General features: G+C 42.0%; 1 protein-coding gene across 1 annotated transcript in view; it reads right to left on the minus strand.

Annotated features, from left to right (window-relative positions):
• LAPTM4B (lysosomal protein transmembrane 4 beta) overlaps nt 1–15,359 on the minus strand; it is a 116,094-nt gene that overhangs the window by 71,847 nt on the left and 28,888 nt on the right. The window contains exons 2-3 of the mRNA XM_033930189.1: nt 7,994–8,105; nt 1,485–1,558 (exon numbers count right to left, since the gene is read on the minus strand). Coding sequence (XP_033786080.1) covers nt 1,485–1,558; nt 7,994–8,105 — 186 coding nt within the window. The remainder of the gene's footprint in view (nt 1–1,484; nt 1,559–7,993; nt 8,106–15,359) is intronic.

The raw sequence follows: 15,359 nt of genomic DNA on the forward strand, positions 1-15,359 counted from the left end.
ACAAGAGGACATAGACTGAAGCTGAGAGGGGACAGGTCCAGGACGAATATCAGGAAGTTCTGTTTCACACAGCGAGTGGTGGACACCTGGAATGCTCTCCCAGAGGAAGTAATTGCAGAATCCATCGTTCTAGGATTTAAGGGTAAACTAGATGCACATCTCCTTAAGAGTGGCATAGAGTGATACGGGTAAGGGTAAATTAGATGCACATCTCCTTAAGAGTGGCATAGAGTGATACGGGTAAGGGTAAATTAGATGCACATCTCCCTTGAGAAGCATACAGTGATATGGGGACTAAAACTATGCCAGGGTACACCTGGCAGGGCCTCCACGTGTGCGGATCAATGGACTTGATGGGTCTGATCCAGAGATGGCAATTCTTATGTTCTTATGAAGGCAATTCCACTCCTAAAATCAAAGTAGAACCTGCCTCTCAGCCTTGGCCCCCAGCAAAAACCTCTTGCTGACAACCCCAGGAGATATCCAAATGATGCTGCAGGTGGCACTGAACTGTAAATTGTTACCTAACAGCATTGCTTGGATGATTACAGTGGTACCAGCAAGAAAGCTCTCCTGTACTTCCTGCTGATTAAGTAAGGCATCATACAACAGAGGGTGGTGTCATATTTCCCTCCACAAAAAGGGGAAGAAGAGAGTTTGAGAAAGGGTGTTTGTCTTCTAGGCAGAGGGCTTTAAAAAGGAGTGGAGGCAGATGCTTTATAGCAGGGGTATCCAACCTGCGGCCCAGTGAAGTATTTTGTGCGGCCCTGGTCGAGGGCGATGCAGTGTTTACCGTCTTGCCATCTCCTTCCTCTGTCTTACTGCAGCATATGCGCGTTTGTGCGGCCCCAGAAACATTTTTTTCGGCCAATGCGGCCCAGGGAAGCCAAAAGGTTGGACACCCCTGCTTTATAGCAAAGGTGCTTGATGATATGGCTGGGGTGGTGGGATCTCAGCACATGAATATTCAGATGGGGGTCAGAGAATGAAATTTAGACTAACTGACACTTTCACTTTTAGTTAGTTAACATAGGAGATTCCAAGAGGCAAGGGGAAGGGCAAGTTTTTTGATCAAGATCATCATTTTTAGGTCATAACATAACATCAGATTTCTAGACTGCATAACCATAAGTTTAATGCGGTTTACAAAAGCTTATAAAAATGATACAATGAAAGATATTAAGTCAGTTGGAGGGAAGCCATGTGAGGTCTGAGGAGCAGGGGAAGTCATTCTTGGAGGTCTGATGAGCAAACAGATGGTCTATACTGAAGGTCTGACAAATAGAGGAAACCCTCTGAAAGTTCAAAGACTTGGGAAGATGAGGAGCCTCAGTCAGATGACCTCCAGCAATGACAGCAGAATGTATAAAGCCAGAAGTGACTGCCCTGACTTAGCCTCGTGTGCTATAAATTTTCCCGGTTCTGGTTTACAAACCATTGAATCTAAGGGAAAAAAGTAGCAACTTATATAAGGTCTACATTACCTTGTATGCTCCATAAGCAGCCATTGCACAGATCAAAATCATCAGAAGTGAAACTGCAGTACCAATACATATATCTGAAAAAAACAAACAATACAGCAATATTACCATACCTTGCACTGTTGAAGTGAGCACAATAATAGTTAAATTTGTATACAATTGTGGAAGTTCTAGAATAAAGATTTCATAAAGCAGGAGAGAAATTAGACAAAATGAAAACCAGATGATTAAACTGCATTTGAAATCTTACCAATAACTCATGAAAGCTGGACTAGAAAAAACCAGAAACAAAAGCCATCCTTATTATCTTTATGCTAGTCATGGGCTAGATCAAAAACAACATCCTGCTAGTGATGTGTACCCTGTATCAGCTCTCCCAGTCCTTGTGGGACACCGCAGTGGGCATGAAGAGAATCTGATCTTCACTTGAGAAGAGAGACAGAAAAAGAGCTATTAGCAAGGAACCAAGAAAATCACATACTCGTAAGTACTGAATCCGAGATATCAGCTGAAGATAATTTGAACAAAAGTAGTAAGTAACTCACCACATCAAAGGCTACACTGAGATCCAGAGAAATGAGTAGAGAAAGAAATTACCCTTATCCAGAGCAATATAAAGATTGTTAAGAAGGGAAGTAATAATAGTTTCTGTAGAGAGGCCCTGATGAATTCAAATTGAAAAGAGTGAAGAAAGTGATGCAGATGATATCATCTTTTCTTCCCAGTGTATGTATGGGGGGATGGGTTAGAGAAATTGATGAGTAATTATATGAGTGAAATTACAGGATGGATGGAAAGGCAATGCTTGAGATTGAACGTAGAAAAGACGGAGGTAATATTTGTGGGTAAATCTGACCGGGTAAAAAGCAAAAAGCATTAAAAGTGATAGATGAGGTATTGCTGGTGAGGGAGTCAATGACAGTCCTGGGAGTAAAATTGGACCCAGGTCTTACAATGAGTTGTCAAGTGTTAAAGACAGTGCAAGTATGCTTTGCACAGATATATTGATTGTATCATTTAAAACCAATGCTGTCACCAGTTGACTTTCGTGCTGTTGTACAAGCAATGTTTTTGTCGCGGCTGGACTACAGCAATGTCCTGTATCTGAGAATAACTAAAACCAGGTGTAGGGCATTACAGGTGATCCAGAACGCCGTGGCCAGATTGATAACCGGAACACCAAGATATGAGCATATTACCCCCATATCTCCGACAACTGCATTGGCTATCAGTTGTATTTAGAATCCAATATAAAACAATTATAAAGCAATTATGCTATGTCATCAATTTCTATATGGCACGATTCCCAAATTTTTTTTAAGAGTTTGATGCCTGGTTACCAATCATCAAGATCATTTCATTCTGAAAATTCAGCACGGTTGAAAACAAAGGCCAATCCCAAGTATGTGGAAAAGAATGCTATGACCTTTTCATGTGCAGGAGTAAAACTGTGGAATGGCCTCGTTGGCCAAATTCGGAAATGTGGCGATATGAGTTCATATTGAATCTTTATTTATTTATTATTTATTTTTACAATTTCTATACCATTTTATTCCAAAACGGTTTACAATAAAGTTACGTACATAAAATATTGAAACAGGTCATAACAGATAAAAGCAAAAGCAGAAAGATTCATAAGAACATAAGAAGTTGCCTCCGCTGAGGCAGACCAGAGGTCCATCCTGCTCAGCGGTCCGCTCCCGCGGTTGCCCATCAAGCCCATTGCCTGAGTAGTGGTCTATATCTATCTATACCCTTCAATCCCTTTTTCTTCTAGGAATCTATCCAAACCTTCTTTGAAACCATTTAATGTGTTCCTGTCTACCACAGCCTCTGGAAGCGCGTTCCATGTATCCACCACCCTCTGAGTGAAGAAGAACTTCCTAGCGTTTGTTCTAAACCTGTCCCCTTTCAGTTTCTCCGAGTGCCCCCTTGTACTTGTGGTGCCCCTTAATTTGAAAAATCTGTCCCTGTCTACTTTTTCTATGCCTTTCAGGATCTTGAAGGTTTCTATCATGTCTCCTCTAAGTCTCCGCTTTTCCAGGGAGAAAAGTCCTAGCTACTTTAATCTGTCGGTATATGGGAGATTTTCCATTCCCTTTATCAGTTTAGTCGCTCTTCTCTGTACTCCCTCTAGTACCCAATATACACAACTGGGTAAATTTCAAAAAAAGGAGATTTGTTCCCAAATGACCATAAACAGGCAAAAAACTAGTAAAGGAACAAGCTACTTTAAATACCTTTTTAAACGAGAGTGGCGCTCAGAATCCAAGATGGAGTAAAAAACTTCAAATTGGGGTGCAAACCCCTAAAATGCGTTTTTTATAGAATCACTCATTGCACCATTTTGAGTGAAAAGGTAATAGAAAGTTCTTATTGAAAAACACTCTTGCTTTAAATGTCCAATAAATGTCCAATAAAGTGAAAATGTTCCAACTATTATATAAGTTCAACTACATGAGTTCAAATCAGAACTTATCTTAATGGTTCAGATAGCGTTGACCCGGCGAGGTTTAGAACCTCGCCGGGTCAACGCTATCTGAACCATTAAGATAAGTTCTGATTTGAACTCATGTAGTTGAACTTATATAATAGTTGGAACATTTTCACTTTATTGGACATTTATTGGACATTTAAAGCAAGAGTGTTTTTCAATAAGAACTTTCTATTACCTTTTCACTCAAAATGGTGCAATGATTGATTCTATAAAAAACGCATTTTAGGGGTTTGCACCCCAATTTGAAGTTTTTTACTCCATCTTGGATTCTGAGCGCCACTCTCGTTTAAAAAGGTATTTAAAGTAGCTTGTTCCTTTACTAGTTTTTTGCCTGCTCCCTCTAGTACCGCCATGTCCTTCTTGAGGTGCGGCGACCAGTACTGGACACAGTACTCCAGATGCGGCCGCACCATTGCACGATACAGCGGCATGATGACTTCCCTCGTCCTGGTCGTGATACCCTTCTTAATGATACCCAACATTCTGTTAGCTTTCCTTGAGGCCGTGGCGCACTGCGCCGATGCCTTCAGTGTTGCGTCTACCATCACTCCCAGGTCTCTCTCCAGGTTACTGACCCCTAGTGGTGTTCCCCCCATTTTGTAAGCGAAAATCGGGTTCTTTTTCCCCACGTGCATGACCTTGCATTTCCCTACGTTGAAGCTCATTTGCCATTTTTCGGCCCACTTTTCCAGCTGCGTTAGATCCTTTTGGAGATCTTCGCAGTCTTCCCTCGTTTGAGCCCTGCTGTATAGTTTGGTGTCATCTGCAAATTTTATGACCTCACACTTGGTTCCCGCTTCTAGGTCGTTTATGTAGATATTGAACAGGAGCGGTCCCAGCACCGACCCCTGTGGAACTCCGCTCGTGACCCCTTTCCAGTCCGAGTAGCGGCCCTTTACGCCAACCCTCTGTTTCCTGTTTGCCAGCCAGTTTTTGATCCATCGGTGGACCTCCCCTTGCGCCCCGTGGTTCCATATCTTTTTGAGCAGTCTCTCGTGTGGTACCTTGTCGAAGGCTTTTTGGAAGTCGAGGTAAATGATATCTATAGATTCCCCTTTATCCACCTGGCTGTTCACCCCCTCAAAGAAGTACAATAAGTTTGTGAGGCAAGACCTACCCTTGCAGAAGCCATGCTGACTCGGTTTTAGCTGCACATTGTTTTTGATATATTCACAGATGCTGTCCTTAATCAGTGCCTCCATCATCTTTCCCGGGACTGATGTCAGGCTCACCGGCCTGTAGTTTCCTGGGTCGCCCCTTGAGCCCTTCTTGAAGATGGGCATGACATTTGCTATTTTCCAGTCCTCCGGGATCTCTCCGGTTTTTAGGGATAGGTTGCATATTTGTCGGAGTGGCTCCGCTATTTCGTTTTTTAGTTCCTTGAGTACCCTTGGGTGAATGCCGTCCGGACCTGGCGATTTGTCGCTTTTTAGTCTGTCTATCTGCTTGAGTACATCCTCTTGGCTTACCTTTAAATTGACCAGCTTATCATTTTGGTCTCCTATTACGATTTTCTCGGGTTCCGGAATGTTGGTTGTATTCTCCCTCGTGAAGACTGACGTGAAGAACTCATTTAACTTGTCAGCTATCTCTTTCTCTTCTTTTACTACTCCCTTTCTATCTCCATCATCCAATGATCCCACTTCTTCTCTTGCCGGTTGCTTCCCCTTGACGTATCTGAAGAAAGACTTGAAGTTTGTTGCTTCCTCTGCCAGTCTCTCTTCGTATTCCCTTTTTGCTTTTCTAACCAGTCGGTGACACTCCTTCTGGTGTTCTTTGTGCACTTTTTGGTTCTCCTCTGATTGGTCTTTTTTCCATTTTCTGAATGATGCTTTTTTGTCGCTTATCGCCTTCTTCACTGCATTTGTTATCCACACTGGGTTTTTTGTTCTATTTTTTTTGCACCCTTTCCTGAACTTGGGGATGTACAGGTTTTGTGCTTCGTGCACAGACCCCTTGAGTAAGGTCCAGGCTTTTTCTACGGATTCCATCTTTCCTATGTTGCCTTTGAGTTTCTTTCCCACCATTTCCCTCATGGCATCATAATTTCCTTTTTTGAAGTTGAGTGCCGTCGTTGTGGTTCTTTTCCCCTTTGATGATCCAATTTCTAGCCTGCACTGGATCGTGTTGTGATCGCTGTTACCTAGCGGGGCTAATACCGCCACCTCCTTTGCTTGCCCCCCTAGTCCGTTGAAGATTAGGTCAAGAGTGGCATCGCCCCGTGTTGGTTCCGTGACCAGTTGCTCCATGAAACAGTCCCTCGTGACCTCTAGGAATTTGGTCTCCCTTGCGCAGTTTGAGTGTCCAATACTCCAGTCTATCCCAGGATAGTTGAAGTCCCCCATCACCACCACATTTCCGCTTCTGCATACCTGCCTCAGTTCAGCCTCCATGTACTGGTCGATTTCTTCCGGTTGTCCAGGTGGGCGGTAGTACAGACCCAATTTAATGTCTGCCCCAGTTCCTCCCTGTAGCTTAACCCATAGTGATTCCAAGCCATCCGCCCGTACTGTTGTTTCCATCCTGGCTGAGGGTATGGAGTCTTTTATGTACAGCGCTATTCCTCCACCCTTTTTATGTGTCCTGTCTCTCCTGTATAGTTTGTACCCTGGTATGGCCACATCCCACTGATTGTCCTCAGTCCACCACGTTTCTGTAACTCCAATTATGTCCAGGTCCTTTTTGCTGGCAATGATTTCTAGTTCACCCATTTTGGCTCTTAGGCTCCTAGCATTTGTGTATAGGCAGTTTAAGACCCAGGTTTTTGCCCTCTCTTTTGGTTTTCCTCGTGTTTTGGGTCTCCTGCAGTCCTCCTCGTGGTTCGCCAGCCCCCGAGCTTCATCTCGGTCATCCTCCTCCTGTTGTGTGTCTGTGACGTCCTCAGTCTTCTCTGTTGGTTTTCCTCGTGGTTTGGTGCTCCTGCCGATCTCCTCATGGGCTGCCAGTCCCTGAATTTCATTCCGCTCATCCTCCTCCCATCCTCATCCTTACAATAGGTCAAATGCTCAAAGAAATGCATCAACAAATAATTGAGTTTTCCAAAGGGAGGAAGACTTAATATTTTTGTTCAATCAGTAAGCAAAGAGTGTTCTATCTGTGAGTCAACACCGCTCATAATCAAAATCCTTCTGTAATACTGTCGGTTCCCTGAAGCAGATATGAAACGTATCATGTCGGAACCTGATATCCGCAAGCTACAAGATAAGTTTATTGTTTAAACGCATAGAGAAGAACAAGTAGTGTTGACTTAGTCGCACCCCAAGTCAACAATTTAAACATCTATACTGTCTACAAATGGTGCTTTAAGATGCGATGATTGGGTGGTGAGACATTAGTGTTGGGGTTTGCACCTGTTATTGACTCCATGGTTCTGAGCACAAAAGTTACCAAGAGTTGTATACAGGATTGAAACTGTAGATGTTGAGATCTGTTATGAGTGATTATTCCATTGCCTTTGAGGATACTTTTTCTAATCACTCAAGTTGAAAAAACAATCTTGAGTTTATTTGCCCCCACTTGTGTGTAAACACCAGTACTGGCATTTAACTTAATCTGTACAGGTAGTTTTGTTGATAAGTGGTCAGTGAATGTGTCAGTAGCACTGTACCAAGCAGTTCAGCCACACAGGGTATAAAATAAGGAGTGCATTAAATTGCTCCCAGCCCACCGTTTCCTCTCAGTGGTGGTGGCAAAGTGGGCAGGGGAGAACCAGTGGTCAAGCTGTACAGCGTGCAACTACACTAATACGATTCTGTATGACTGTACTATCCATTTAACTCGCCTACTTTATAGCTGCACATATGTATCATTTCTTGGGCCGCCTCTACCCCCACTCCTAATAAGCGCCTAATTATATGGATAACATCTGGCTATTGACTGATTTAGATGGCCCAATACTATCTGTATAATATTTTTTTAATTTATGGATAAGGAGTTGGGCTGGCCAAAGAGTGTATGCAACAAACATAATGAAATAGAATTTTAAAATCTGACAAGAGTGTGTATCTCTACTTACTAGCATCATCTATAAAGTCAAAGTCGCTGCCCAGTTCAGTAGTTGGTAAACGATAGTGATCAGACTCAGTGAGGGCACTCAGCGAAATCAGAAGAACCACGCTATTGATGATCTGCCAATGAAATAACACACTTGTGTCAGCATAGTACTTTCAATAGCTTGAAAAGTAAATTAAGGGGTGGTTATTCAACATGATTTAACTGGCCAGAAAAGGCTCTTGGCCAGTTAAATCATCTATTTGGGGTGAATTGCTTATTTTCAGCTGCACTAATTTGTTTGTGCCACTGAAAATAACCAGTTAGTGCTGAAAAATGGCTATTTTAGGGGTGTTCTGAGGGCAGAATCTGCACTTTGCTAGTTAACTGCCAATATTCAACACTTAACCAGCCAAGTTAATTGGATAAAGAGGACTGCATAAAAGTCAATCTTATCCTTAGGCAGTATCCACAGCCAGTTAAGTGTTGAATATATTGCATTTAACTGGCTATGCATTAGCCAGCTCTGGAAACCTGAAATTCAATATCAGTGCCTGGACATGAATTTCTGGGTTTAACACTGGTGGCAGTCAGCAAAACCACTGACAGTTGCCGGTTGAATATAGGGCCCTAAGTTAACAATTGCTAGGTGCCATCAACTTGGGTTCACGTCCTAGCAACTTGATGAATTAAAAATCTAAAAAGAAATCTGTTTTGTGCTAGTCTGGTAAAGGTAAAAACAGAAGTTAATAAAACATCAATTCTGACCATAAAAAAACATCCGTTAATCAGTCACAAAGGCAGCAGCATCTTGGCCTTGGATTATTAAAGTCTCACAGGTATCTGCAACATGAATCACTGAAACAAACCTATCAGAAAATGGGTTCATGCTGCCATTTTGTCAAAAGTGGGCGGAGGGGTAATTTTCAAGCTGTCCGCTTTGTTCCAAAGTCCATTGGAATTGTTTTCATCTGCAGGTTTTCTGCCAAACTTGAAAACTACAATAAGTTACAATAAAATGCAGTTTCTACCTGCATTTAGTGCAGGCTACCTTTTCTGTTGCTGTAAACACATCCCATCAACTTAGGAAAAGGAGGGGACTACCTAGAAATAATTGGGCTGAAATTCATACTGTGGGAGGCAGCCCAGCCACCTCCCATGGTCAGTGGCAAACCTGGCCACAGGCATTGAATTTCCAGTTTACATGCAAGCGCTGTAGACATAACTAGCTCAGTCCAATATTCATTGGCTGGTCAGATAAGTAATAGAGGCCAAAGGCAGACCTCCTATTTAGGGGAGGGGGGTCTATATTTGGCCAGATAATGAATATTAGCACAGTGGGAGATAGTTGAGTATCTCGCACCAAATACTGGGGGTTAGCTGGCCTAGTGTATGCTAGGGTATATTACATGCTTGAGTACCTGAATAAATTAATGTAAACCGTTCTGAGCTCCCCTGGGAGAACGGTATAGAAAATTGAATAAATAAATAGTGTTATTTAGTTAGACAGGAGTCGTTTCTGACCAGTTAAATACTGCTGAATATTGGCTGGAATATCTTCTAATGATGATAGAAGAAGATTCATATTTTTATCTATCTTATCAGCTATAGAGTGACCAAATTGGATAACTAAATACTTAAAAAAGAAGTTTGTATCTTAACAGGGAAAGATGTCAAACCATGTGGATTGATTTTCATTTAGTGGGAAGCATTCTTTTTTTTCCCTCAGTTCACTTCGTAATCAGAAATAAAGAAAACATGTGGGATTGAGTCAGTATCAGTATATAACTGAAGGTCCTCTATATTTAGTGATAATTATAATTTCAGTAGGACTTACTTAAATATAGAAATCTGTATATGTTGACTTATTGCAAAACCTAGAGATTCGATAGTGAGATTAAACAACAAAGGGAGGAAAGAGGAAACCTTGTCTCATCCCCCTGAAAATGGAAAAGGTACCAGATAGAACGTCATTGGCAAAAGGTTTTACCATGGTATTAAAAGACAATATTTTTATCATATCAATAAATTTTGGATCACATTAAAACCAATGAAGCCCCCCCCCCAAAGACTCAAATCATTCTACACAATCAAATGCCTTCTCTGCATCCAGGTAGAGGGAAGGCAAAGATTATTTAGAAGCTGTGTCAGTGAAAGGATATTGCAGTTTAACCTAGAGTTATCTGAACATAAGAACATAAGCAATGCCTCTGCTGGGTCAGACCTGAGGTCCATCATGCCCAGAAGTCCGCTCACGCGGCGGCCCAACAGGTCCAGGACCTGTGCAGTAATCCTCTATTTATACCCCTCTATCCCCTTTTCCAGCAGGAAATTGTCCAATCCTTTCTTAAACCCCTGTACTGTACTCTGCCCTATTACTCCCTCTGGAAGCGCATTCCAGGTGTCCACCACTCGTTGGGTAAAGAAGAACTTCCTAGCATTCATTTTAAATCTGTCCCCTTTCAACTTTTCCAAGTGTCCTCTTGTTCTTTTATTTTTCGAAAGTTTGAAGAATCTGTCCTTCTCTACTCTCTCTATGCCCTTCATGATCTTATAAGTCTCTATCATATCCCCTCTAAGTCTCCTCTTCTCCAGGGAAGTTGCTCTGTTTGACATAAAATCATTTTGATCAAGATGAATGAGGAATGGAAGGATAGAAGTTAGATTGAGAGCAATAATGTTAGCATATATTTACTGTATAAGTTGATCAGAGAAATATGACTAGTTAGCCACATTTGTACTCTTTCTATCCAGCTTAGGTATAATTACTATTTTAGCCTCAACAAACATACCTGAAATGTACTGATCTTGCAATATATTATAAAGCATTTGAAGCAATGGAGTGAGGTCAACTGCGAAGGTCTTATAGAATTCTGTGAGAAACTATGCATACTTGGAGCTTTATTTAAGGGAAATTACTTTACAGCATTTAGAATTTCTGAAAGTGTAATGGGAGATTCAAGAGATTTAATTTGATCCTTTGTAAGAGTTGGAAGGGTCACTTTAGACCAGTGTCTCTCAACTGCTGTGCCTCGAAGAGATTACAGGTGTGCCATGAGAGATTGCAGAATTTTACTTTATTTTTATAATTGCCCTTCAAAACAATAGATGACATGTACAGTGCGTATGCAAATGTCCGTCAATGTTATGAGTGTCTGTGTGCGAAAGGACACAACTGCCTAGACAAGCATCATTCTTTGACATGATTGGTCCTTGAAAACTAATGGCAAGTGATTTTAGCTTTATTTTTTAGAAACTTAGAAACAAAGAAAAATGACGGCAGAAAAGGGCTATAGCCCACCAAGTCTGCCCATACCAAAATACCTGCCCCCCTGACTTTACTCCCCTAGAGATCCCACGTGAATATCCCATTTTCTCTTAAAATCTGATACGCTGCTGGCCTCAATCACCTGCAGTGGGAGTTCATTCTAATGATCCACCACTCTTTCGGTGAAGAAGTATTTTCTGTAGTCGCTATGAAACTTCCCTTCCCTGATTTTCAGCGGATGCCCTCTGGTGGTCGAGGGTCCTATGAGACAGAAGATACCATCTTCTGACTCGGTACGGCCCGTGATGTACTTAAATGTTTCAATCATGTCTCCCCTCTCTCTTCATTCCTCAAGTGAGTACAGCTGCAATTTATTCAGCCTTTCTTCATACGTGAGATCCCTGAGCCCCAAGACCATCCTGGTGGCCATTCGCTGAACCGACTCAATTCTCAGCACATCCTTCCGGTAGTGTGGTCTCCAGAACTGAATACAATACTCCAAATGAGGTCTCACCATGGATCTGTACAGCGGCATTATGACCTTAGGTCTCCTGCAGACAAAACCTCTACGGATACAACCCATCATTTGCCTTGCCCTGGAGGAAGCATTCTCCACTTGATTGGCAGCCTTCATGTCATCACTAATGTAGTAGTTATCCTAACTTTGGATCTTATCTTTGAGAACTTGGATTTTTAGCTTTGACAGATATTAAATCGAAAAAAAGAGAATGACTGCAGATGGTGAATGATGAAATACGTGTTTGCTTGTTGACTACTGAGCCGTGTTTTGAGTTAATAGGCAATTAAAAACAAGCATATCCATTGCTTTGATTAGCAATTCTATTCTATCTAATTTAGTTTCACTGTTGTTACAATTATCCAAACATAGCTTAAAGAACTTTAAATAAATAACTCAAAATTTTTTGCAGGATTTGTAATTTTAGAATTTCAGTAGTAAATGTGCCACAAAAAAACATTTGCTCCGCTTAGTGTGACCAAGCTAAAAAAAGTTTGACACACACTACTTTAGACAAAAAAAAAAAAAAATCTACGGTAGAATGAGAGGCATTTATTTCTGAAGAGTATGATCTACAAAAGAATTGAAAAAGATTTGCAGTATCTGAATCTTTGGTAAAAATAGTGTCATCTGAGTTTTTTCTGAGAAGATACTCTGTTTATGGCATTTACCTTTTAAATAGCTGGCTAGTAGTCAGCCAGCTTTATTGTGTTCAGCGTAGAAACATGCACCAATACTGGCAATTAGCTTAGAAAAAATTGAGTTGTATATTTCCTCCTTTGCTTACAAGAAGATTGAAAAATAAAATAATTAGAAGATGAAGCATATGATTTTTCAAGATTTTTGATTTCTGCATCTAGAGAATGCAGAGTAGCTCTCTGTTGTCTCTACCATTTAAGGTAAGAACATAAGAATTGCCATACTGGCACAGACAGAAGGTCCATCAAGCCCAGTATCCTGTTTCCAACAGTGGCCAACCCAGGTCCCAAGTACCTAGCAAGATCCCAAGTAGCAAAACAGATTCTATGCTGTTTATCCTAGGAATAAGCAGTAGACATGGCCTTAGGAATCTGGCCAATCAGAGTCTTAGGCCACTCCCAGTGCATATTAGAATGCACTGGGAAGGAGGCCTAAGACTCCGGTTGGTCCAGGTGCCTAAAACCCCTCCTATGGGAGGGATCTTAGGCATCTGGGCCAATCAGGGCCTTAGGCCCCTCCCCAGTGCATTCCAGAATGCACCGGGAAGGCCTGCCATTCTGAAGAGGTGGGCTTGCCGGCAAGAGAGATTAGGAATCCCTCTGGCCAGCCTTGCTTTTAGAGGTGTGGTTGGGGGGTGCCTGCTGGAGGGAGTAGGCATCCCACCTGCCATGGACAGTGTGTGTGTGTGTGTATGGGGGGGGGGGGGGGTTCCCCTGCTACTGTATTGCTCCGTGGTGCAATCTCATCTGGAGTACTGCATTCAATTCTGGTTTCCTTAGCTCAAGAAAGATATAGTGGTGCTAGAAATGGTTCAAAGAAGAGTGACCAAGATAATAAAGGGGATGGAACTCCTCTTGTATGAGTAAAGACTAAAACGGTTAGGGCTCTTCAGCTTGAAAAAGAGATGGCTGAGGGGAAATATGATTGAAGTCTACAAAATCCTGAGTGCAGTAGAACAGGTAAAAGTGGATCAATTTTTTACACCGTCAAAAATTACACAGACTAGGAGACACTTGAAGTTACAGGGAAATATTTTTAAAACCAATAGGAGGAAATTTTTTTTCACTCAGAGAATAGTTAAGCTCTGGTACGCTTTGCCAGAGGTTGTGGTAACAGCGGATAGCATAGCTGGTTTTAAGAAAGGATTGGACAATTTCCTGGAGGAAAAGTCCATAGTCTGTTATTGAGAGATATGGGGGAAGCCACTGCTTGCCCTGGATCAGTAGCATGGAATATTGCTACTCCTTGGGTTTTGGCCAGGTACTAGTGACCTGGATTGGCCACTGTGAGAATGGGCTACTGTGCTTGATGGACCATTGGTCTGACCCAGTAAGGCTATTCTTATGTTCTTATAGTTAAGAGGGGGTTAGCGCGTGATGAAATGTCAGACGCGCTAACCCCATAGCGCGCCTTGATAAAAAGGAGCCCTATATTTCTTGCTAAACTTGCCAAGTGTGGAAGTGAAATTAAGGACATGTTAGTCCAAGTTTATGGGGATAATGGCATGAAGAAAATGGCAGAGTGCAAATGGATTAAACATTTTTCTGAAGGGAAAGTGTCACTGATGAAGAAAGGTCAGGGCAGCTAGTAACGAGCAGAATTGATGAAAACATTGCAAAAATTAATCGAATTGTGCATCAAAATCATCAACTGATTTTGAGAAGCATAGCAGACCAAGTAAATATTGATAGAGAAACAGGAAAATCTTAGCTGAAAATTTTGGCGTGAGAAAGGTGTGTGCAAAAGTGGTCCCAAAGGAGCTCACCGATGAACAAAAAGCAAAGGAGAATCAAAGTTTGCCAAGATCTTTTGGAGAGGCAAGATGATGTTTTGGGCCATGTTATCACTGGTGATGAAACATGGGTGTACCAATATGACCCTGAAACAAAGTATGAAAGGCACAATGAAAGTCAGCAAATTCTCCACAACCATAAAAGTTCTGCCAGACCAAATCAAGAGTTCTTAGAGAAAGGGTCTATCCTGTCTAGAACAGAACTCTGATAAAACTGTCACGCTGGTCATAGCATGTCCAACGAAACATAAGAACATAAGAAGCGTCATCTCCGGATCAGACCTTCGGTCCATCAAGTCCGGCGATCCGCACATGCGGAGGCCCTGCCAGGTATACACCTGGCTTATTTTATAGCCAACCATATCTTTATATGCCTCTCTCAAGGAGATATGCATCTAGTTTGCTTTTGAAGCCTAGGACTGTCGATTCTGCAATAATCTCCCCTGGGAGAGTATTCCAGATGTCAACCACTCTCTGTGTGAAGCAGAACTTCCTGATATTAGTCCCCCCTTAGCTTCATTTCATGCCCTCTTGTCCATGTCAAATTGGACAATGTAAATAATCTTCTCTGCTCTATTTTGTCGATTCCTTTCAGTATTTTGAAGGTCTCGATCATATCCCCACGCAGTCTCCTTTTCTCAAGGGAGAACAATCCCAGTGTTTTTAAGTCGATCCTCATATTCCAGTTTCTCCATACCCTTTACTAATTTAGTTGCTCGTCTCTGCACCCTCTCCAGCAGTTTTATATCCTTCTTTAGGTAGGGAGACCAATGTTGGACGCAGTATTCCAAGTGGGGTCTGACCATTGCCCTATAAAGCGGCATTATAACTTTCTCCGATCTACTCGAGATTCCTTTCTTTATCATGCCCAACATTCTATTTGCCTTCTTTGCCGCTGCCGCGCATTGTGCCGACGGCTTCAGGGTCCTATCTATCAGTACACCCAGGTCCCTTTCTTGTTCACTTTTTCCCAGAGTTGCACCTGACATTCTGTACTCGTATTCCTTATTCTTACTGCCTAAATGCATTACCTTGCATTTCTCCACGTTGAACTTCATCTGCCATTTCTCCGCCCATTTTTCTAACCGACACAAATCGCTCTGGAGTTCCTCACT

Source organism: Geotrypetes seraphini, chromosome 2, assembly GCF_902459505.1.
Source record: "Geotrypetes seraphini chromosome 2, aGeoSer1.1, whole genome shotgun sequence".
Taxonomy (NCBI): domain Eukaryota; kingdom Metazoa; phylum Chordata; class Amphibia; order Gymnophiona; family Dermophiidae; genus Geotrypetes; species Geotrypetes seraphini.